This window comes from Pelodiscus sinensis, chromosome 28 (genome assembly GCF_049634645.1).
Source record: "Pelodiscus sinensis isolate JC-2024 chromosome 28, ASM4963464v1, whole genome shotgun sequence".
Classification (NCBI taxonomy): Eukaryota; Metazoa; Chordata; order Testudines; family Trionychidae; genus Pelodiscus; species Pelodiscus sinensis.
Genome location: NC_134738.1, coordinates 15,031,709 through 15,055,955, shown reverse-complemented (window position 1 = coordinate 15,055,955; position 24,247 = coordinate 15,031,709). Strand labels below are relative to the sequence as shown.

The following is a 24,247-nucleotide window of genomic DNA, read 5'->3' as shown; positions in this document are numbered from 1 at the left end:
GGGCAGAACAAGGCTTCCTGGTGTAAAACCGTCAATTACGGAAAAGGGGAAGGGCACCAAAGGAATGAAGCTTCTAGTGACCTGTAAAGCTCAGAGGTCACTCCTACATTTGCAGCTTTTTCTTGTATAAAGCCAGAAAACATGGCAGGGTATGTTGAGGGTGAAAAGATGGTTTTGACTGATAGAATCACAACGCTCCAAGCTGAGATACTGTACTTGTGATTGTTCAGAAATCCTGCCAAATAAACACCAGCCTCCCTTGCCTGGGGGGCCTGCCACTCATTCTATGTTCCTGTGGGAATGGATTGAAGGGGGCAGTGGGAAGGTGGCTGTGGAGAAGGGGGGGTCGGAAGGCGGCTGTTTGAAGGGGGCAGTGAGGGGGGGCTGGTCACATGTCCAGGGCACTTGGAGGGCAGCTGTTGGAAGGGGCACTTGGGGGGCAGCTGTTGGAAGGGGGCAGTTGGGGGCGGCTGTTGGAAGGGGCACTTGGGGGGCAGCTGTTGGAAGGGGGCAGTTGGGGGCGGCTGTTGGAAGGGGGCAGTTGGGGGGCGGCTGTTGGAAGGGGACACTTGGGGGCGGCTGTTGGAAGGGGGCAGTTGGGGGGCGGCTGTCTGCAGGCTGGGGCAGTCCAGCGGGCCAGGTGTTACTGAGATGGTGGCTGCTGACGGGTGGGCGCTACGCAGCCCCAGAGGAGCCCTGACACCCGGGGGTGCTGGTTTGAAGTGAGACTCCCCCAGCAGGGAACCGTGGGTGCCTTGGCCCCACCCACCACCCCTCAGGAAGCCTCTGCCCCGCCCCCTTCAGCCCCACCCCCTTCTCTGCCCCGCCCCTCCCTCTGCCTCTGCTCATCTCCCCCTCTGCCCCGCCCCCTCCACCTGCCTCTGCTCCTCTCGCCCTCTGCCCCGCCCCTTCCATCTGCCACTCAGCTCCCCCGCCCCTCCCCCAGCTCCGCCCCTCCCACTTGCCTCTCTGCCCCGCCCCTTCCCTCTGCCTCTGCTCATCTCCCCCTCTGCCCCGCCCCCTCCACCTGCCACTCAGCTCCCCCGCCCCTCCCCCAGCTCCGCCCCTCCACCTGCCGCTGTGCCCCGGGGCGGCTGGAGGCCGGCCCGGCTCTCGCGAGATTTGCGGCGCGGCCTCGCCGGCGCGCGGCGCGCGGGTCAGTCAGTCAGTCAGTCAGTCAGGGAGCGCGCGGGTCAGTCAGTCAGTCCGCGCTCGGTCTGTCTGTCGGTCTGTCCGCCATGTCGCTGGCGGGCCCCGCGCCGCGCTGGGCGCCCACGCACGTGCAGGTGACGGTGCTGCGGGCCCGGGGGCTGCGGGCCAAGGGCGGCGGCGGCAGCGACGCGTACGCGCTCATGGCGCTGGGCAAGGAGCGGTTCGCCACGTCGGTGGCCGAGCGCTGCCTGGGCGCGCCCGAGTGGCGGGAGGAGGCCGCCTTCGAGCTGCCGCCGCCGCGCCGGCCGGGCGCCGCCGAGCCCCGCCTGCAGCTCACCGTGCTGCACCGCGCGCTGCTCGGCCTCGACAAGTTCCTGGGCCGCGCCGACATCGGCCTGGCCGCGCTGCTGGACGAGGGCGGCCGCCGCAGCACCCGGTGAGCCGGGGGGGGGAGTGCGCCGGGCCCGCCCCGCCCCGCCCTAGAGACCCTCTCCCGGGGGGGTGCGCCGGGCCCGCCCCCCACCGCCCCGCCCCCCCCGGGGGTATCCGCCCTAGAGACCCTCTCCCGGGGGGGTGCGGGCCCGCCCCCCACTGCCCCGCCCTAGAGACCCTCTCCCGGGGGGGTGCGGGCCCGCCCCGCCCCTCACCGCCCTAGAGACCCTCTCCGGGGGGGTGCGCTCTGGGCCCGCCCCCCCGGGGGTATCCACCCTAGAGACCCTCTCCCGGGGGGGTGCGGGCCCGCCCCCCACCGCCCCGCCCTAGAGACCCTCTCCCGGGGGGGTGCGCTCTGGGCCCGCCCCCCCGGGGGTATCCGCCCTAGAGACCCTCTCCCGGGGGGGTGCGGGCCTGCCCCGCCCCTCACCGCCCCCCCCGGGGGTATCCACCCTAGAGACCCTCTCCTGGGGGGGTGCGGGCCCGCCCCCCCACCGCCCCGCCCTAGAGAACCTCTCCGGGGGGGTGCGCTCCGGGCCCGCCCCCCACCGCCCCGCCCCCCCGGGGGTATCCACCCTAGAGACCCTCCTGCACGCACGTCCCGCCCCCCGGGGGGGGGTCTGACTTCCCCTCTCCCGGGGCGGCCCGGGTTAGCCCGTGGGCCCAGGACACCTCGGACACGTTGCCGAATCGAGAGACTCGTGGGCAACCCTCCCCCCCCAGATGTGGTGGAGAAAAAAAGTGGGGGCCCCATTATGTAACCGGAAAGGAAAGGGAGGGAGTGGGCAACCCCCCCACCCACCCCCAGATGTGGTGGAGGGGAAAAAAAAGGGGGGGCCCCGTTATGTGAAAGGAAAGGGAGGGAGGAAAGGTAACTTTAAAAATGAGTGGGCCTGTGGCACTTTGGAGACCCCCCAAAAGTGTGTGCGCGCACATGTATAAATCTTGCAACAGGATCGGTTCCCGGGGAAGCGTTGCAAGTTGGGGACGTCCTCATTCAGACCCTCATTTACGGCATGCGCCGTGTGCCATCGTAAATGCGGGCTGAGGACGTAAGTCGGGGGGTTTCGGCCCCTTCTACACTTACAACTGTTTCTGTAAGTGCAGAGGGGTTGGAACTCAGGCGGTCGCAAGTCAGGGACCTCCTGTAGATAGATTTATGGAAGTTAGGCCCATCAGTGGCTATTAGCCAGGATGGGTAGGGATGGTGTCCCTAGCTTCTGTTTGCCAGAAGCTGGGAATGGGTGACAGAGGAGGTATCACTTGATGATTCCCTGTTCTGTTCATTCCCTTTGGGGCATCTGACATTGGCCACTGTCGCACACAGAACATTGGGACCTTTGGTCTCGTCCAGTCTGGCTGCTCTTCTGTTCTTAGGAGCTTTCATGGGTAAAACCCACTTCATCAAATGAACTGGAAGCCAAGTGAGAGAGCAAACCAGGGAATATACACTTGAATAACAAGGAGAGAATCCGAGAAATAGGGGAGCTGTACATCAGCTGAAATTCTCCTGTGTGTTTTTGGGTAGGCAATGTTTCTGCTATTCCAGGGGTTCCCAACCTTTTTCAGTCCCCGTACCCCCTTGGCTTTTAGTAAACCTTCCTGTACCCCCTATTCAATATGAAAGGAAATAAATTCTAGACTCTAGAATCCACAACTTTTTTCACTAACACTACTACTTTTGGAATATTTCAATTAGGACAATCTAGTTATTTACCAAATATTCCCTGTACCCGCTAGACAAGCTTCTCGTACCCCCTGGGGGTACGCGTACCCCAGGTTGGAAATCCCTGTGCTATTCCATGGCAAAGTTAATCTGAATTTGGCAGGTGAGAGGAAGCCAATGGCTTAGCAAGTGGGTAAGGAGAGAGGAAGCTGTTGACATCGAGAGGGAGTGGAGAGCAGTTTCAGATTGCAGGATAAACACTTGAGCAGGTGTTTATGAAGTAATGTTGACATGGAAGTTGGATGTCATGAGGCATCTAAATTAACGTGCCAGTGTGATGAATAGGAACAAATTATGTATCTTGGCTATATTACTGGAAATTTTGAGACAGAATCCGCTCTGCTTCTTGTGGATTTGCGTGTAATGATTCTTTCATGAGGGCTACAAATTTTTTTTTTAATTTAAAGCTTGGATTTAGGAGCATAGATGGTCAATTTGTGAAAAGACAAAGATATGGATTGATTGATTTGAAGGAAAATGATTTTTTAAAATGGCATTCTGAGACTTGATGTTCAGCTTCAAGTACTTTTCATCATATTCTTCCATTTATAAAATGAGAAAATGTTTTTCTGGCTCCTAATACTGCAGAATCAGTGCACAAAAAAGAGCCTATCACCAGCAGAAGGCTCTGCAGGTCAAATCAAGCCATGAAAGCACGTCCCTACAAAACAAAGTGTTCTGTACAGTACATTGGTATGTTTGCAATACAATTTACTTTCTTTGCAAACGGACATAGATAGGATCTCTGTGTCCCTTTTTATATGAGTGCCCGACACAGTTTGAATCCTGTGGGTCGAATCATACCATCCTTAAGGATAAGTGGGAGGATGAACAATGGAGTTCACAATAGGAATGAAGATTAATGTTTTCAAAATGCTTTGAAGACGACAGTGCCTTTTAGCTATGTGCTTATTAAACAATATGTGTTTGAAAGGTGGAGTTTTGTTCTGGTTTTAGTGTCTTTGCTTTTATGTACTCTGTATGTGTTTAACTACTCTTTAAGGCATCATTGCTTCCAAGAGGTTATTGGCTTCTGATTTTTCAAGCTGAATTAATAACTATGCACTGACTTATTGGAAGTGGTTTTAGTTAGGTCAAGCATATTAAAGGTGAAGTAAAAAGCATGTTTATTAGCATAGTTGTAAAATGAAAATTTATTTGCATCCCAACAGAAAAATTTTCCCTTGCTGTGCTTCTGTACCCTTCTGATACTGGGATGGAAATATCATTAATAATAAGATGACTTCAAAATTAGAGTGACTGTTCTCTTGTATGTGTTTCATAGCAGGAAAAATAAAACTTGCCATCAGCTTTCGATTTAGCAGATCTGTACTAGACCTGCTAAATTGAACCCTGGAATTTCGATCTCCCATTAAGTATAGACAAGGTCTTACACTGTCAATGATGGTGCCCACAGAGTGGACATGATCTATGGACAGAGGGAGCAAGTGTGAACACCATGTTTGGCAATATGTGTTTCATCGGCTTTTGGATGTCGAGACGTTTTATTGACAAAGCTTGGTAGTATAGACAATGGCAAAGTCTGACTGCTTGTGTTATTTAGAAGAAAAATCCTTTCCTTTGAAGAGATGAAACTGTCTTATTGACTCAGCGTTGAGGTCAGTCTTTGGCTAGTCATATCCGGGGAGACTAAAACTTGGGTTTATAGGTTAGTCAATGTATGTTTTTTAACTTTTTTTCTGTTGTGGAGGCACTATGGGTTAGTGGGAAGTTTTCCGTTTTGAGATACTTGGCTTTTGCATATGAGTCTTTGAAAAGAAGCAGTCATGGTTAGCACTGAGAAGAGTAAAGTTACCTAAAAATATTTGGCATGTTTGTAAAGGCCAATTATTTAGGTGAAGAATGAAAGTGTTGTACAATCCAAGTCAAACACTCTTGTTCTTAATAAATAAATACCTTTAAAGGACATAATCTCCCGGAATAGTAGCTAATTCAATAAAGTATTAGGTTCGGTTAACTGTGTAATGGAAGCTATATGAAGTTAAAGATTTTTCTTGCTAGCCTTGTACAGTTAGGTCAAAATTACTTGAGTATTTTCTGTTTTAATGTAAATGTTCTTGGCTGCTCTGAAATTAGTAAGATTATGGTTTCTACTGTGAGATTATTCTTAATGGAATAACTATGACTAACACACAAACCACATTACAGACTAATGCTTGTTAGTGAGTGGTTTTTTTGTTTTTGTTTTTTAACTCACAGGAGTAGCAAGATCAGCTGCTAAGTAATCTCAGGAGGGCCAGTTTGGCCTTTATCTTCACAAAAGTGATAGATTTGGCAGCACTCGCCTCTTGTAAACTATGTCCATGCAAAGCCTCCTCTCAAAAGACTGACAGCCATGAATGCTGGGTTTGGTGTAGTTTTCTTCCAGGGGCTAATGCTTTTTTAAAAGCCCTGAACTGAAATGAGGCATACAGGAACATTGGCACCAGCTTGGCCCATAAGCAAATGCTTGGTGGTTCTTGACAAAGCTGTGTAGCAGTCTGTGGAAGAGCTCTCAAACATAAATGTCTAATGAAGAATGTAGCTGTTTCTCAAAATGCATTGGGAAAGATGGCATATGACATGCTTTTGCCTGCAGGCAACACGCTGCAATAGATAGCAGTGTAGGATTCTTCCAGGTTTGTTTTTATGAAAAGATCTAAAGAAAATTAAGAACAAACCTAGTAATGCCTCTAGGAAAGCAAAATTTTGTCAACTCTTTTCATATTGTGCTTCTTACATTGAACCTTCCTTGTCATTGGCTGTTGGCTACTAGATTTGTTTTAAATTTTGTTGAAGAGGATATGATAAAATAACCCACCATTTTCATTTGAACTTTTTCTTCTTATCCTTCCACTATGTCTACATTATGGACTGTACAGCAGCACAATTGTACTGCCTCTGTAAGGCTCCTGTGTAGCTGATTTGTGCTGGCAGGAGAGAGCTCTTAGGTCGGCATAATTATATCTTCCCAAAGGCATGACTGCAGGAGAGTGTTTCCCACTGACCTAGAGCTGTCCATGTTGGCACTTTCTTCGGTCAGGAGTGGCTTTTTTTGATTTTACACACCTGCCTACCCGTGTAGAAATGCCCTTAGTTACAGTACACAGAGTATATATAATCTTGGCAGTGACTGTTGACATGCACATTGCTCACTAAGTAGTCTGTGGGGAAGGTGCCTACAGTTTCTTGCATCATAATGCAGAGATTGTGTGGCTGAAAGTAAATAGCTATTACTTGCACAATGTTTCCTAGACATGACGGCTGAACTTAAGATGATAGAAGTTGCATTCCTTTAAAAAAAAAAAAAAAAAAAAAAAAGCTTTAAATATTCAACATTAAACTGGGATCATTTGCCTGCAATGTGGCTCTGTGGGCCTGGCCCTCCTCCCCATCATGGGCCAGGGCTGCTTCGGCCAGGCTGGGCCGCCGATTAACCATAACCGGTAAACTTACTAGTTCACCATTCACATCCCTATCTTCTGCCAACAGTAAGCTCTCTGGTCCTTGTGCTAGACATGAAAAAGTTTCCCAGCTAGCTTGTTTTGTTTTTCTTTTTCCCCTCTGCCATATTTTTCTGTGGCTTGCTTTATGGTTTACTAAATATATCTAATCCATTAATGCTGTTCTGCACTTTTGTGATCTTTCATGGATTTATCTATATTGGAAAGTCTATTAAAAACACCCTGTAATTATAAGCTATTTTTGCTTAACTAGAGTTGGTTTTTAAAGCTTGTTTAAAATGTTCTCTCTTTTGCAGGTGGTATACTCTTCACTCCAAACCAGGCAAGAAAGAAAAAGAGAGAGGAGAAATTGAGGTGGATATTCAATTCACGAGGAGCAACATGACAGCCAGCATGTTTGATTTATCCATGAAAGACAAGTCCCGGTCTCCGTTTGGAAAGCTGAAAGGCAAACTCAAAGGAAAGCGGACCAATGGATTGCCTGACACTGCTTCCGCCATCATTCCCAGCATCACTCACTCACCAGCTGATAGTGAAGAGGAATCACCTGAGAAAGACAAGAAAAAATCCAAGTTCAAAACCCTGTTTTCTAAACCTGGTTTGCAGAAAAACTCCCTGTCCCAGTCCATGTCAGTTTTACCTCCTTTTCAGACAGTGACCGAGAAAGTTAGGCTTAAACCTAGTGACTTTCAGTCAAAATGGGGGGATGATGATGATGAAGAATCTGCTTCTCCAAATTCAGAACGTGAGTATTCCCCCGCACAGTAGTAATACAGTTTAGTATCTTAAATCTTTGTTCAAAAGAGGGTAGCTTTGATACGATTGTTAATTAAAAAAAAATTGGTCTGTTAGGGATGTAAGTGACTAGTCGACTAGATGCTTCCCCCCCCGTGCTGCCTCTGTCAGAAAGAGACAACGAGGGTGGGGGGTGGGAGGGAGATGAGCGGGTGCTGGGGGGAGCTGGCTTAAGCCGGTTCCCTCCAGCTCCATGGAAGGGGCAGGGGCTCAGCGTCAGCATTCCAACTTTGAGATGCACAAAAGCCTCTGCTGGGGCTCTTGTACATTTCAAAGCAGAAGTGCAGTTTGGAGCTGGGGGGCTCTGAGTGCCCTGCTGGCTCCAGGCTCCATGCGTGCGCTGCTTCTTTGAAATATACAAGAGCCCCAGCAGGGGCTTTTGTGCATTTCAAAGATTGAAATGCAGAGATATCGCAGATGTACCTAAACTATGGAAGGAGCACAGTGGGGTCTGGGCCAGTCCCCTGGGGTGGGGAAGAGCGCGGGAGGAGAGTACCAGCAGCCCCACTAACCCCATCCCCAGCTCTGTTCCAGTTCTGCCTGCAGCAGAGTTCTTAGTCCTGTGCCCAGCTTGGTCTGTCGAGGCTGCAGGCCACACTGGGCCAAGGGCCTGGCTTCAGGCTTCCAGCTTCCACTACAGCCTGGCTGTGGCCCCACTCTTAGCCCTAGACTGTCCCCTCCAGCTGCAGTCCCAGTGTCCCCTAGATGTGGTCCCAGCCTTCATTCCCCCTCCCCCCATTTGCTTCTGTCCAAGTCCCCTGGCTCTGGATTGGGGAGTAAAGAGTGGACTGATCCTCAAGTTGGGGGACCATTGTCTTAGGGAAATTTTTTTCATTGCTTGAATGACCTTTTTTTTTTTTCTTTTCCAGAGGCCTTTGGAAACAAAGCTGAAGATAATTCACTTCATGTTCCTGTACTCATGGCTCATAAGAGAACAGCAAGTGAAGACAATAAGCAACTAAGCCAAATAACTTCCAGCAACACCAAGAAAGAAGGGCTCTCCTTATTCAGTGGCCTTAAATCTAAAAATCCTGATCCCGATCCCACATCCCGATCCAATGTGTGTATCAATGGCAATCATGTTTATAGGCAGGAAGGTGAAACGAAAAAGGAAACTCTGTCAAAGGAGAATACTCCTTCCTCTTCCCCTCAAATGTTCAGGAAAATCCAGCCCTCTGAATCAGAAGAAAACTTGTCTTCCAAATCCACTAAGGTACACGAAAAATCAGGAAGAATTTCTCCTATTAGAGGTTTACCCGGGTCTCCCTCACTGGAGTCCTTTAAGTCTATGACCCTGCCATCATACAAACTGCTTAGTGGTGGTGATTTACTGGAAAATAGTGCTCCATTGAGTTTAGAAATGACAAAAGAAGAAACTAAAGAAGAAAAAAAACAGGAGAATAAGAAGACTTTGTTGTCTCTAGTCACAGGAAGAAAGGAAATAGTGAAAAACAGCAATGTAGAAAGTATGTCTGACATGACTTTAAAGAAGAGAGAAGCCAATCCTCTTGAAGAAAAGAAGAATGAAAAAGAGGTAAAACCTATTGAAATCCCTAAGGACAGCAACCAAGCAAGTACTTCAGAAAACAGCAACATAGCAGATGTCCCCAAAAACAAGCAATCGCGTAACCCTTTTGACGAGGCGGTCACGGAAGAACAGAAACCAGAAAAGTCTGCAGCCTCTGCAAGGACAATCCAAACCAAAGCTGTCAAACCCAGGTGAGTCTTGTTAGTTTTCAGTTTCAAATACTGATATAAAGCACAGCAGACATATAGTTAGGCGTACCACTTCCTGCCCCAACGTAATATTTCTGTAGCTGTTGTCCTCTACAACATTTTTTTTTTTTTGGTGGTGGACTTGTGTGTTTCACCACTAGATGCAAGCTAAACCAGATATACATTTATTAAGATTTTTGGTAAGAATGGAAGTTAATATTTATAATGAATTCAACTTCTTACAGGTGAGTATGCACTACCATAATGTTTTTAGAGCCTGTATCTTTTCAGATAGTGTGGAATCATTTATTCCATGTTGTTCTATTAATCCAAAACAAAAAACGCCTTACTAAGTTTGATAGTATGATAAAAGGCTGAAATATCTTTAACTAAGCCTTTCCCTGTACCTATTGCTTTGGCCTGGAGAATGGCAAATCTTGGACCACATCTGCCACTGGCATCATTTGCTGTTTCATTAAGTATATTTCTGTGGTTCTGTGTGACTTTTTTCAGAAATTCTGCCCTGTGACTTGCTCATAAGAAGCATAGCCTTACTAACAAGTATCTTGTGTTCCCTGTAAGCTGTGCATTTGTGCAGTCTCTCAGGATAAATTCAGATGACAACAGCTGATTCGCAGAGCAGCCACAACTAGATTTTGTTTTTTTTATTGGGGGGGGGGGCGCGGCGGCACACTTGTACTTGCTTCAGTGCACCTAAAAATTATTCCACACATGAATGGGGGAAAACCACCCATGGATGGAAAAGATTAGAGGAAACATTGATCCCAAGCTATCTTTAACACTACATTTTAAGTTACATTTGTTTGAATACCTTGTGTGTAAATGTAAACGTCTTAAACTATTATGCTATTAATACTTATGTCCTGGATGCCAATGAATGTACAATTGCTTTAAAAGTAGATTGTGCTAGTAATCTTTGATTTGCATGTGGCAAACTTTCCAACAGAAGTTTTTAGCATCATAAGTATTGGTATTACATACATAAATATTTAAACATACATTTTATTTCAAGCTTGGTTGATTGGTCCGTTAAACTCTTAAATCCTTGCAGTTTCTTTGCAGGTTTTGTGAAATCTGCCTTTAAGACTTGTCTTTGCCTGTCTCTCACATGTTGCATCTGCAACTGACATGCAAGTTTTTTGTCCCTTTTACAGACTGGGAGTGTCTTCAGAGGATGAAACCAAAGCCACGCTTGCTACATCTGTACCTAATTCCCTTCCTGCTTTCCCTTCTGCACATCATTCTAGTAGTGACAGTAACCTTTTTGCTTCTAAAGTGGAACAAAAATTTAAAGCACCAGACTCTGCAAACTCTAGTATGTCTCTTCCTCCATCTCTTGGTACTGGACAATGCTCTAATGACAATAACATGTTAATTTCTGACAAGGGACAGGAATCCAAAACACAAGACTCTGAAAGCTTCACTAATCCTCTTCTGCATTTCCCTCATCCTCCCACAACTCTGGGACATGGTTCTCCTCCTCCCCTTTCTTCTCACCTTTCTGTTGACATTAACCCTTTTGTATCTAACCTGGGACAGGAATCAAAAGGGCAAGACCTCAAAAGCTTTACTAGTCCTCCCTCTTCTTTCTCCCTTCCTTCTGCTGTTTCTAGCAAAAGCAGAGGCATTAAGCAGTCAGTGACCGTCCCCCTTGCTGAGCTGGAAAATACTGATTCCAGCAGAAGTCATGCTGCAGCTTTAGACAGAGAGCAGCATGAGAGAGGGCACCCTGATCAGTGTGAAGAAAGGTTTACTACAGATCTAGCCACAATAGACAAGAGAGAAGGGTTTGCCCCTGTGCTGGATATGGAGTGCTACCCTTCATTTAAACTCAGTGATGAAAGTAGGAATTCTATTCAGAACAATGAGAACACTGTTCTGGATGACGTTGAAACCAACAGTACAAGTGCTGAAATGTGGAAAGACTGCAGAGAACCAACTTCTCTCTCCCAATCTAATTATAGCCTTTCACCTAAGAAGGCTGTGGTACAGCCATCTTCTCCTGAAAGCAAATTAAATGAGGAGCAAGAAATATGCAGTGAAAAGAAAATTGAGCGTTCTCACAAAATGGGAGAATTTGGGCTCACATTAGAGTCCAAGGCAACTCATGCTGTCAAAAGTGGCTCTTCCCTTCAAGTGGAGCTGCCAAAACCAATCCCGAGAGTTCACACATTGCTCCCTAAGGACACTAACAAGTCAGAGGATGTTACTGAACTCAGTCCTCTATTTGCAAAGCCAAAGCCTACACCTAGAAAGGCTGTAAAACTAAATAAGTGTGTACCTGTTTCTCTGACTGACAGAATGAAAGACCAAGAGATGCTTATTCCATCTGACAGCAGCATGTCTGGGTCTGGATTTGTGTTTCATAATGGGAATCCCTTGAACCCACATGAAAACCCAGCAAGTGACAGCTTATTAAAAACTGCCACTCTGTCAACTATACATCTTGGCAAAGATGATAGCGATAATGGACACTTAAAACACAAAGCTTATGGTCATGATGATTCATTGTTTGACTGTAGGACAGATCTGAAGGCTGCCTTTCCAGATACTGCTGATCAGAATCTAACGCTGGTTGGCCTTCCAGTTATTCCAGAAGTAGGATCTGACGATGAACTCCTAGACAATTATAAAAAGAATAATGAAACAACAGCAATTGATAGACGTTTTCCAAATACTGAAAATCAGTGTCTTGAAAATACTGACAATTCATTGTCAGTTACTGAAAACAAACTGAGTTCAGATATAAGCTCTACTGATAGAGCAAGTATATTGCTTCAGGAAGAGAAAGATGGCTCTGAAGATACTTTTACATCTAGCAAATCATCCAAATTAAAATCAGAAGTAGACATTCATAGTGCAAGCAACAAGATTAGTGAGTTGGGTTTAGATACGCTGTCGTACCCCAGCGAGCATGAATGTGGTGTTGAGGAACAGGAATGGAAGGAATCTAGCAGTATTAAAGAAAATAGGAAGAGTGATTTTTTTGAGCCCACTGAAAAATCAATTTCTTTTACCTCCCTGTCCAGTTCTTCTCAACTCTCCGCTTTTTCTAGTTCCCTCCAATCTGGCACTTGCAACAGTACTAGAGCAGAATCAGTGAAAAAGCAACCGGCAGAGAGCTTCAGTGATAAAGCTGAAAATGCAGGCAAGAAGAAGCTGCTTCAGGCATGGGTTTCACCCTCTGAGACATTTCCCAATCGAACACAGCAGAGTGATGGAAGTGTGCCTGTTAAGCACAGGTGAGAATGTGGGGAAATACATAGAAAATTCTTGTTACAACAAGAAAAAAAGTATTTATTGTACATAAATGGTATAGTTTTTTTTCATTATGATGTGACTTCATACAATCTTAATTTGATCTGACTTATGGGCACAGTCAAAAATCTGTATAATATTGTACCAGTGAAAGATCATTGCCCCCTAAACTTAATTATAAAAAAAAAACCAGTGATTGCACCAAGCACAACTGTGCACCCGTAACTTTACAATGATCAGTGGGAGGGCTTTGTGCAGATCTAACCATCCCATACTGCTGTTATTTATAGCAGTTTGTTTACATTCAGGAACATTTTGGTGTTGACAGCTGGATCTGGCTAAAGTTTATACCGAGGCATCTAGTGTGCCTCATGCCACAATCTTCCATTCAGAGAAAATAAAAAATCTGCTGTCCAAGAGGGATTTGGCTTGTAGACTTTTAATTTTCCAGTTACCTTTTTTGCTTGTTTTTGAATGCAATAAAAATAAGTCAGCAGAGCAGACAGAGTACATGTGTGTGCATGTACAGCCAATGGAAGAGTATACTTGGAGGTAGAACTCCGCTCTGAAACTGAATTTCTTGTACCTTGAGGTGTATAAGAAAATTCATTAAATTCCCCCATGTTTAGTCTGACTGAATTTAGGAACCTGTTGGATGCTTTGCTTGTGATGGGATATCAAAATGTAAAGGAACTGCCTAAACAGGGTTGTGGTTTTGTTTCAGACCTCATCCTGTGAAGCCAATGAACACCACAGCAAATAATTTACATACCAAAAATTTGATTCCATCCACAAATGAAAAATGGATTGAGAGCAACAGAAAGGTATGAAAGAAATTGAAACTCAGGTTAGAGTGTAATATTGGTTATTGTAAACTCTATCGCTTCCAGGACACTCAACGTGCACTTGCCTCCTCAAGGTAACTTAGATTTTTTTTGGCTCTGACACTTGGACCATATCTGCTAAAAGATCTCCTTATGTTCTCTGTTTCCCAGGGTTGGGAGGCAGAAATTGAATTCATTTTTGTTCTTATTCACTGCACATAACTTCAGAGCATAAAGAGTCTCCTGATTGGGAGTCTCAAGGAACTGTGGCTGTACTACAGGAGTAAAGCCAGAAGTGCTCTTTGGTACCCTACTAAGATGGGTGGGTTGATGGGGAGGCTTGATTGTGAGCCAGGAAGATAGCTAGTAGGAGCGCCTCAGATGGAGGGTGACCGGGAACATGCTACTTTGGACTGACAACAGTGTGAGGGGTGAGGTCACCATAGCCTGGAGTCTGCTTACTGGGTGATCCTCCGGGATGGTGGCAGGTAGTCACTACTGATCTTCCTTTCAGCAGAGACTCCTGGGACCCATAACCTTGTAATTTGCTGCATTGGTAGCTTCCACAGTGGAGAATTTCCTCTGCAGTCTGAAAAGCCAAATGCCCATTTTCTAAAGCAGTAAAACGTCACCTCACAAAAATAGGTTCTGTTTCTAAAAGTGCATGGCTAAAAGCTTTCATCTTATTTCTCTTCCCCTGAGGTCTCTGAAAAGTATTGTCTTAGTGTTGCATAAGTTCTGATCCCTGGGAAACCATTAGATGAAAGGTCTTGAAAATCAGAGTGAAACATGCTCTGAGAGAATTCTGATTCCAAAATCCAGGCACTAACTGGATTTTTATGCGGGATTCCTTATCTTAAGGAATGTCTGTTTGCCTGCATGCCCTCCCCCAAATCTCAGCCTGGGACAGCTGACCTGGGCTCCTGCTTCAGTGCTGAAAATAGTCATGTAGATGTTACTGCTCAGGCTTTGGGACTTCTAAGTAAATGGTCACAAAAGAAAAATTTGACTGAAAGGTTGAATATTTTCAAGTAAACTGTGTGCTGCTCCTTCAGAGTCTAGAGAAGCCAGTTTTCTTAAGTGTCTGGGGTTTCCAGACCACACTTTGGGTGTGCAACAACAAAACTATTTTCTGTCTTGCTGTCCACACAGGGAGTTTTTTATCCATGTCTTTGGGCCTTTGATATCCCGGGGGCACAAATCATCTGCCCTTTCTTACGGACTCAAATTTACTCTTTACCCACATGCAAACCTAGCGTTCACATATTACTATAAATTACTGACATGTACTGAATTATAAAATTAAGGCTATGGAAAACTTGCATTTTGTTGCTGCAATGTTTCCTCTTCCAAATTTTGTCTCATTTTGAGTCCGTCTTCCCCTTTGAATAAATACCTTGGACTTCCTAAATCCTATAGTACCAGATATTCTTGGGCCTTAAAAGTGCAGTGCTTAAATATTCTTCCTGTTCCTTTCCTTTCCACATAATCTATTATTATAAAGCTCCACCTGACCACATTTTGGTAGTGCATGAACATCTGTTGTCCTTTCCAGCTGCCATTGTGAAGTGGCCTAACAGATGTGTGTCTGCAATAAGTTACATTTGTGTCACTTTACTTTGGTCTTGCAGCTTTTCCCTGTCATTGCTGGTGCTGCAAATGTGGCCGGCTTTAGCTCTGGGGAACTTGCTTTTCCTGTGTGCTAAAGTTGTAATGAGTAATAAATCCTGAAATTCCAGTTGTGTGAAATTTTAACAAGATGTAAAGTACAATAATTTCTTTGAAGAGCAAAGAAATTATTTTGGTAACCAATATTATTCCTGGAATTCTTCAGCCTTACCTGAATACAAAGATCATTGGGCAATCTTCTCATATTACAGTAAAACACTTAGTTCTGCGCTGACTCTGTGTCTTTTTTCTCTCCAAAAGAAATATGATCCTTCAGACCCTGCCTATGCTTATGCTCAGTTGACACATGATGAGCTGATCCAGCTGGTATTGAGACAGAAGGATACCATTACAAAGAGAGAGCTCCAGGTGCGGGAGCTAGAAGACTACATTGATAACTTGCTTGTCAGAGTCATGGAAGAAACCCCCAACATTCTTCGGGCTACGTCTCAAATGCAAAAAGCTGGAAGGATATAAAACCTCTACCAATAAACCTGGCTAAAGGACTGAACTCCCATCTTGTTGTTCAAACTTCACAGGTAGATCATGTGACGCTACTGATGTTTTGGTACCTGCTACCTACAAAACAGTCACCTTTCTGTGTCTCTTGCAAAAGTTGATTCTACTTATCTGGAGGCCAGTTAATAATTATACCAGGTCTTGAACACATAAGCCAAAAATACAATAGTCAGAAGTTTTCCACCTTTCTTTCTGGTAGGCTGTAAATATTTTCTCACCACCTGGGAAGCACTGTTAAAGAAACTGATTGTAGGCTTGAGATTCATGAGGCTCTGAAGGTTTTTTTTAAGTCTTTTCTCAGTGAGACACTAATGGTTCTTGGCTTTTGAATTTCTGTAATTTAGTAGTACTGAGAATTTAGCTTAAGGGTTGGGGTTTAAAAACTGAACCATGTTCTCAATCTGAGAAACAATAGTTCTTAAATATGATTTAAGTTGTGCAATATAAGTCATCACATACACTAATCCAAGCATTTGATTGCTGTGTTCAGATAATTATATTACAGAAGTTGGAATGCTCTCCAGAAAGAGGTTTTGGTAACCATAAGTGGCCTTATTCTAAATCTGTAAAATTGGACGGCATTTAAATCTACGTGAAAATGTGATTTGTACTAGCCAAGTGCCTGCCTCTCATTTTGGGAAGGGAAGTGCCAAGCCTGTGTAAATCTAATGGTGAAAAATTCAAAGCGGTGCTCTGAGCAGACTCTTCAATGCAACAAAAATCAAACAAAGTTGCACTTGCCATCTTCCTAGAGGATTAAAGAACAGGTATGAAATATAGACCATGTAGTGGTCTGAATTGGGAGCTGTTTTGTTTCATAGCCATCGTATTCCTGATTTGAAGGTGGTGGTTCAAACTGGGGGGCAAACAGCGCCACACAGTTCACTCTGTATCCTGTATAAACATGTATGCACCTGTGTCCCTTGTGGTATAGGTGCTTAGTTTGTTTATGTTGCTATGCACAGCAAGTCATGTGATGACTTTTATATTGTGCCACTCAAGATCAGATTTTCAAACATGCTGTATTTGGGAAACTAGGATGTATGTAGCTGATTTGTATGAAACCTACATTGGGTAAATATGTGGATAAAGTAAAAGGCATATGTGACATGGTTCTCTTAATAAAGGAACATTCAAATGGTGTCTTAAAAATGTCTAGTTCCCTGTAATAAGATGTGGTTGAGAATGTTAGAATAAGTTTTATTTGAAGTGTAATTAGAAGACATTGTGCTGCTATTCTGCAAGATAATCTGATACCTCTGTCTGAATCATTTGCCTTAGTCTGCTGTAATTATGCAGTGTGCTATGGGATATGCATTTCTCATGTATATCTGATAACAAACAGCAAGACACCAATAAACAATCATTTTAGAAGGCTTACTCCAAATCATTCTTTTAGGATAGCGATGATAAGAATCTTCAGGAAAATTCAGCACTTTGATGGAAAGTTGTGATTTGTATTCAACATTAATTTGTATCCACACTTAATGTTGGGACTGAATCTTTTTTTTTTTTTTTTTTTTTTGGTGGCAAGCGCTCAATTTTAACATCTGTGTCACAGCTCTCAAATTGGCTTCTTGAAGGCAGAGAGGGTTAGTGATACAATATTACTTTTGATAATCTGTTTTAAGATCCAACATGTATTGTGAAACAATAAAAACAACAACTCTACCCTTCATCCAGGTGAAAGGTTCCATTAAGTCTTCCCCAAAGTTGAGTGATGATTCACCCATAGTTTAGGAGGGCACAGTTTCACAGTATTCCTTACATTAGAGCACTTTAATGACAGGTGAGACTAGTTGAATTTCCTGTTAAGACTTTTATTAGTCTAACATTCAATAGTTTCACAAAATGCTGGAGACTACTGTACATTTTTCTCAGATGCTGTATTTTGTAGTAAAACCTAATTTATTTTAATAAAAGAAATGTATGTTTACTGGAATCAGTATGAATGAATATATATGCTGTTCTGTGTATTTGTAAAGACTGACTTGTGATTATAAAAGTTCTGTATAAGTAAGGCTTAACTTCCCTATCATACAAGGTTCCTTCAAGGAAAACCATAAATGAAATAACTCTTAATACTATGAATGAAAGATTTAAGGTTTGTAATGTTCCTTTTAGGGCCTCGGGTACTTAGTCGTAGTAATGAGTGTTTGAGCAGATGACTTCAGGTCAGGGGTAAGTTTCCCTATCCCAGACAATATGCATGCAACTAGCTATCTTCCACTGAAAATGACAGCTGCTTGTGCCTTGAAATAGTGTGGAAGAAGAAACATCAGTTTCAATTGCCTCTATGCTACTGAATTGTAGCTGTATCTCACTTTACAAAACTGCCTTCAGGACTTGATTCCATAGCTTGCCAACTGTATGAGAGCTGTGGAGATCTCTATTCTTTGGTGCCTTTTGAGCAGTAGCTAAACATTCTGAATTTGAAACTGGTGTTATCATAGTGGTTGGACTTGCTTTATATTCTAAACTAATGTGAACTAATCCAATGAGCTGAAGTGATTTTTTTTAAACAGTTGTACTCCTGTTGTGGTATTAAGGTACACCTCCAGCAGCTGCAGCCATTGTTAGTAATATTGCACCTGCTGCTTTAGGGAAAAATACTTCACAAAGATGTTTATCATTAACCAAATACATTCTTATCTTGAGAGAGCTTTAACCCTATGGTTTTAATATTTGCTGATAACATTCCACTTACAGTTCTGATGTTCTGCTTCCAAAATGGGACCATAGAATTTTATTGGGGTCTTTTATACCAGTTGTAGCTTGGAGTCTGTCGGCCAGAAGGTTATTTGGTTGCTCTTACACACTGAGGCTTGATCTCTTGGTTGCAATCTGGTATCTCTCGTTTACTGATGAGATTTGGGCACTGCCAGGAGAGAGAGTGGTCCTTTGCAGGCCATTCTGCTACTTGATTAGCTGTAGAAAAAGTTGCACAATCTTATTGTACCTTGAAATGTTCATTGGCAATGTTGTTTGAAGGGTTTTAGTATACAAAGACTGGACATTTTATTGAGCCAAGGTATTTAATATGAATACTCATAAGATTATAAAGCTTTTTTCCCCCCAAACACCTGTACAGTTCCTTATTGAATGTTTAATATTGAAAGATCCAAATGTATTTTTATGTTTATATTTTCTGCTTTGTTAGTTTGGGTACTTCTTGGTTTTAAAACTGACATTCTCTTTTATGGAACACTAAAATAAAAACTTTTAATTCAGTGTTTGAACACTCTTGGTTTTTTCACTGGATTCTGAAAGTGCTAGAAAATGCACAAGGTAGAATGGAGAGACCTCAATGTAATGGACAAATTGCTAATGCATATAGTTTGGTGAACTGTTCTGCAGTGGCCCTGCAGAGTGGAATAAATCTTTTCCATCATAGAGAAAATTGCATTAGCTATAATCTCAGTAGTTCCTAAAGCTTGCATGGTGAAATCATTTTATGCCATACATGATTGCTTACAGTGTACCCGAGCCTCCTATGGTTAAGGCTCAACGGCTGAAGTGAGAGAAGCTGGGAATATAGGTAACTTAATGTCAAAGGATAAAACAAGGAGGTGAAACTGGCTTACCATTAAAGACAAATGTTGTTTGTGTGCTACGAAAAGAAGATGTTTAAAATGTAATGTAGTATCTCCAGGCAATTCCGATTCACAGACATATGGTCCTCAAATTTTGGCAGCCAGTTCATATTTTCTGCGTGTTCAGACAGTGAGTCTCTGCTTGGCAAAATACCCGCACTTGATAGTTGTCAGCAGAGGATGCTTGATATAGTGATGGGACACTATCTTTCCTTTCCAGCTGAAGTAAGTTAAATTGGTAAAAAAAGCTGGGCTGATGTTCAAGAGAGAAATCCACTTCGGAACAAGTGCAATGCAGCTGGGGCAGGGCAAACTTCTTGTGCTCTGTTCTGGCCCTGTGCCCCAGTTCGCCACTCTAGAGCTGAGAAGGCAGTTACATCTTCAAGGCATTTTCAGTGATTGATTCTGCCAACTAAGTCTAGCCATGATGTTTTTCATGTGTATGTCTCTTTATTGGGAATTACACAGGATGCTAACTCTACAGAAGCCAAGAGAAACAATGTTAGGTTATAGTAACTGGGGCTCGATATGCACAAACTACAAGTATAGCCATTACCCTGTCCTCTGAGCCAGCTAGACACTGACTGCAAGTTGAGGCTCTCTTGTCTGGCAACATCTCTGGTTGGCATGATTTTAGTTCGCTGGATGTCCACTTACCATGTGTGTGGCCAAGTTTCCCTACGGTTCCATAAAGTTAATTTACAGCCACCAGTCCTGGCTCTCAATGTTCTGTGCTGTTCAGCTCTAATTTACCCCCTCAATGTCTTGTAAGAGCCCAGCAAGCAGTGGCCATGTTGGTGATGCTGCTAGACTGGGGCGGCCAACCTGAGGCGAGGCTTGCGAAGAAAAAAATTGCAGCTCCTGAGGAAGGGGAGGAGAGGGGGATTGGGTTGGGGGGAGGGTGTGCCTAGCTTTGGGGAAGGGGAGGGGGTGTAGGGTAGAGCGGGGGGGGGTGGCCTGGCTCTGGGGAACGGGATGGGGACTGGGTTAGAGCATGCTTCTTTTCCTCTCCCCTAAACAGCTGGCATGCTTCCTGAAATGCCGGGTCTGTCACACCACTGGGGCCTTTTCTCCCTGCTGCCTGTACGGTGTGTGTCGTCCCCCCCCCCCCCCCCCCCCCGCTCAACAACTTGGTTCTTCATGCTATCTCCACTGCTATTGTGGCTCTTCATCTGGAATGGGTTGGCCACCACTGTGCTAGACAATACTGACCTCCTGCGGTTTGGCAAATTCTCTGGTTTGGCACCAGTCTGGCCCTGAGAGTGCCAGACTAAAGAGGTTCAACCTGGACAATGCAACTTGATGATTTTCCTGTTTATTATTTGTATACCTGATTCGAGGGTGGAGGGGGACAGTTGAAAGACGTAGTGCATTGTGATTCATAGGTTCCCGGTACATTGAGCTTTTCAGGTAGGCAGAAAGTGAGTAGAAAAGACTGCTTACTGCCTGTTCCTCTCCTACTTTGGCTTTGCCTTAGAGTGGGGATACTCAACTTTGGAAGCCCCAAGAGCCACAGTGATGCAGCACATGCTGAGGGCTGCAACGTAAGTGTTGTTGCCTATATCTATCTATCTATATATAGCTTTTCGCACAATGCCCCGGCACTCCCCACACCTCCTCCCTGGGGCTAGAAACACTGACACCCTGTTACCCGTCAGTTCCAGCCAGCCCGTCCTCTTGTATCTTTCAAATGCTCACCCCTCCTGGGAAATGCCTCGCTGTTGTGGAGCATGTTCCCAGTGGAGGCCATGTTCAATGGATCCCACCTGCGGGCCGTGGATTGAGCCCCATGTAAACCCAAACTGCACTGTGGGCCATAAACGGGCGGTATGCAACCCAGGGGCGGCATGTCGAGTAGTCCTGCCCTAGAGGGATGGGAACTGTCACTATCTGCACTGAGTCCATGGTCAACACCCTTTCTACACTGGTTGTCATGCAGTGCTTTGGGCAGTAACTTTCAGATATTTCTCTGTCTCATAGATAGGCTCTGTCGACTTATGCTGCTGAACCATGGGCTGGGAAGCCTGAACAACAAGTTCAGCAGCATATGAAGACTGTGCCTATTTATGCGCTAGAGAGTTACTGCTCAAAGCATTCCATTAGAACCAGTTTCGTAAGGGTGTCAGTCCTTCAGGAGCACTTTAACTGCATTGACCTTTAAATCCTCTTCACTCTTTGGTCAGTGTATCTGGGCAGCAAGAACAAGGTGGGAGAACAATCAGTTTTCCTTTGTCTCAGTCAGATCACTTTGGCCCGATGTATTTGCCTTGTAAGGAGAACTTGCATCCCACCATAATAGCCTCCTTAATATTTCTCTCAACCTCTACTCCCAGGCATTGTTTCCTTCAAGCCATGGATCAAACTAGCTATTAAGGTCCTCTTGCAGTCAGACTGAATGGTTCTCTCTTCTGCCAGGGCCATCAGCAGTAATGCACTAGGAAACCTCGAAGCCAGCACTGAATAGAAATTAACTGATACTTTCAAGCATTTCAACCTTGTGTAGCTCTAATGAGGTATTGTAGTGACTTGGAAGAAAGCTACTCAAATGGCCACTCTCTTGCAGCAGCTGCTTTCACCTGGACTTTGCTGGAGGAGGTAAATCAGAGCTGTCTACATCCTGGGAAGCAGGGTTTGTGGTTTTACTTTCACATGAATTCTCTGTGGCGTAGTGGGGGGCTGTCTGCTCTGTAACCCTGGGGTCTCCCTGTGCTGTGATATGTGATTCCCACTGACTCACCCACATGTGTGTTAACCCAGGCACCTAGGCTCAGCTTGAGGAGATAACGGGATTCCCAGGGGGAGAGAGACAGGGAGAGAGGCGGAGACCAACACCAGGTTTCGGGGGAAGGCAGTTGCTGGCTGCAAAACATGAAGGAAGCAGCCTTAGCTGAGGGTCTTGTGATGATAATGGACCTCCTAATCCAAGGGGTGTGAGGCCTCCTGGTCCTGCCTCCTGAAACAGCATCCCGTCTATGCTGGGCTGTATCCTGGAGGCGCAATAAACCCTTTCTATACGGCTGGTTGGCAGAGTCTCATCTTGCTGCAGACGGGGTGCAGGATCAGGGGGTACTTGATGTGCCACTATATTATTTTACTGTCAGATCACTGCTGATTTGCACTCCATCACTGCTCCGGCTCGAGCAGGAACGCCTTGAATCAACTGTGCAAGGCTCTTCAAGCTCTAGGACAGGGGTGTCCAAACTTTTTTCAAAGGGGGCCAGATTTGAAGAAGTGAACATGCGTGAGGGCCGTCCCCGCACTCTCAGCCCCAAGGCGGAGGGCCCGCAGGGTTGGAGGCGGGCGGAGAGCGCAGGGCACGCCGGCCTCACGGCAGCCCGGGGGCAGGGCGAACCCGCAGCCGAGTGGGGGAGCGGGGCTGCGGATGTGCCCTACAGGGCAGGCTTTAGGACCGCGGAGGCCATGGGCGGCGGCGGTGGCGGCGCGGCTGGAAGCGGCGCGCTGGGCGCGCCAGTTCAAAAGAGCGCCAGGAGAGGGGGAGGAAGCGGGGGCCGTATTAAATCGGAACACGGGCCGCAATTGGCCCGCGGGCCGGACTTTGGACATGCCTGCTCTAGGAGATAGGGTTGCCAGGTGTCCAGTATTTGGCTCAACAACTTTGGTTCCCCCCCCCCCCCCCCTGCTTTTTTTCCCTCAACCAATTTTTTTCCTCACCATGTTCAGTATTTTTTGTGAAACTATCTGGCAACCCTACTAGGAGAGACGGGGAGGAACAGGGTTGGAGCACGAATCAGCGGATTTGTGACACTCCAAAAGTGCTGAGGGCAAGGAGTAGAAGTGCAGGGCCCTAGTGTGCAAGAGGCCCATAGAGGAAGGGGGCAGAGAGGGGGTGCGCAGCTCACAGGCTGACCACCACTAGTCCTGGCGCTCACTGAGGTGGAGGGCTGTTCGTGCAGCCCACTCACTGTTCTTGGTTGCCCTTCACTGGCTTACAGCATGAGCCAGGTCATGGCTTTTGGGTTCTCTGCCTGGGACCTGAGTCAGGCCCTTTGTGTGTTCCCTGTCTCCCATTCTGCTAATGCCCGGACTCAAGCACAGTTCAGTTGCTCCCTAAGGTGTGGCAGCTGTAAATGCAAAGCGAGCGTGCCATCTGCTGGTCGACCCTCCATGTAGCAGACAGCCAACCCATGCCCTCTCAAGATGGGAATAGTGTCTAGACTGTTGAAATTAGAGAAGTATCCGGGGGGGAGGGGTTGCAGGAATTGCTAAAGGATTAACAGGGTACAGGAGCTGCCCTAGATGAACTGCTGGCAACTGGCGCTCTAGGCGAACCACACGATTGGTGTGCGGTCGGTGTCCGTCCCCCCCCCCCAAACCCTTCAACGGCCATTTATCTTGGTGTCCTAGGCGACGGCCTAGTTTGCCTGTATTGACGGGTGCCACGGAAGGGGTAATTAAATGTCAACTACTTGTAAGAGGCGGTATGAGCTTTCATGGGCACAGCCGCTCATGATACCATCTCCATGTGTTGGAGCTCCAGGGGGTAGCCGAGTTAGTCTGTTACAGGAAAACGACAACCAATAGTCCGGTAGCACTTTATAGACTAACAAAACATGCAGATGGTGTCATGAGCGTGCGTGGGCACCGCCCACTTCTTCAGATGACCCGAGTTAGTCTGTTACGGAAAAAAACAACACACGGTCCGGTAGCACTTCATAGAGTAACATGGTCTGTGCGTCTAGAAAGCGCTCCCAGCCCCACTGCTGTTTTCTGTGCAGCTCACTGGCTACCCCCTGCGGCTACCTCTAAGAGGTTTGCCTTCCAGGAGCCAGAAGCTGCAGGGGACCGTGGGTCACAAAGGAAAAGCTGGGATGGGGGGAAATCAGGGGAAAGGTATTTTTAGAGTCGCTTCCCCCTCTCTGCCCATCCCTGGGCTAGCCCGGTCCGGGGGGGCGCCCCAGGCAAAGCCCCGAGCAGGGGCCGGGCGCTGCCCCCCAGAGGTGGCTGCATTGCAGCTGCGGTCACTGCCGCGGAGGAGGAGGAGGGGGGGGGGGCACTGGCACCGCCGCCGGCCGCTTCCCTGCAGCGCCCCCTGGGGCCCGCGCGGCGCGCTGGCGGGCG

At 46.1% G+C, this 24,247-nt stretch overlaps 1 protein-coding gene across 3 annotated transcripts; it reads left to right on the top strand.

Moving 5' to 3' along the window:
* Positions 1 to 1,153: 1,153 nt before the first annotated feature.
* RAB11FIP1 (RAB11 family interacting protein 1) lies at positions 1,154 to 18,810 on the top strand. 3 transcript variants are annotated; one of them, XM_075910633.1, is made up of 6 exons: positions 1,154 to 1,588; positions 7,071 to 7,519; positions 8,439 to 9,288; positions 10,461 to 12,548; positions 13,289 to 13,388; positions 15,318 to 18,810. In XM_075910633.1, exons 1-6 carry the CDS (start codon positions 1,239 to 1,241, stop codon positions 15,531 to 15,533), a joined length of 4,053 nt encoding a protein of 1,350 aa, XP_075766748.1. In that variant the 5' UTR covers positions 1,154 to 1,238; the 3' UTR covers positions 15,534 to 18,810. The 3 variants fall into 3 exon arrangements, with proteins under 3 accessions (XP_075766748.1, XP_075766751.1, XP_075766750.1); XM_075910636.1 differs by having other exon boundaries at positions 1,160 to 1,588; positions 12,363 to 12,548; XM_075910635.1 differs by lacking the exon at positions 1,154 to 1,588 and adding an exon at positions 2,409 to 3,108.
* The last annotated feature ends 5,437 nt before the right edge of the window (positions 18,811 to 24,247 follow it).

Bases quoted from the DNA above. Each gene is read 5' to 3' on its own strand.
- RAB11FIP1 (XM_075910633.1), top strand. From the start codon at position 1,239: ATGTCGCTGGCGGGCCCCGCGCCGCGCTGGGCGCCCACGCACGTGCAG. The intron at 12,549-13,288 runs GTGAGAATGTGG...GTTTTGTTTCAG, and splicing joins AGTGTGCCTGTTAAGCACAG to ACCTCATCCTGTGAAGCCAA. The intron at 13,389-15,317 runs GTATGAAAGAAA...TCTCTCCAAAAG, and splicing joins GGATTGAGAGCAACAGAAAG to AAATATGATCCTTCAGACCC.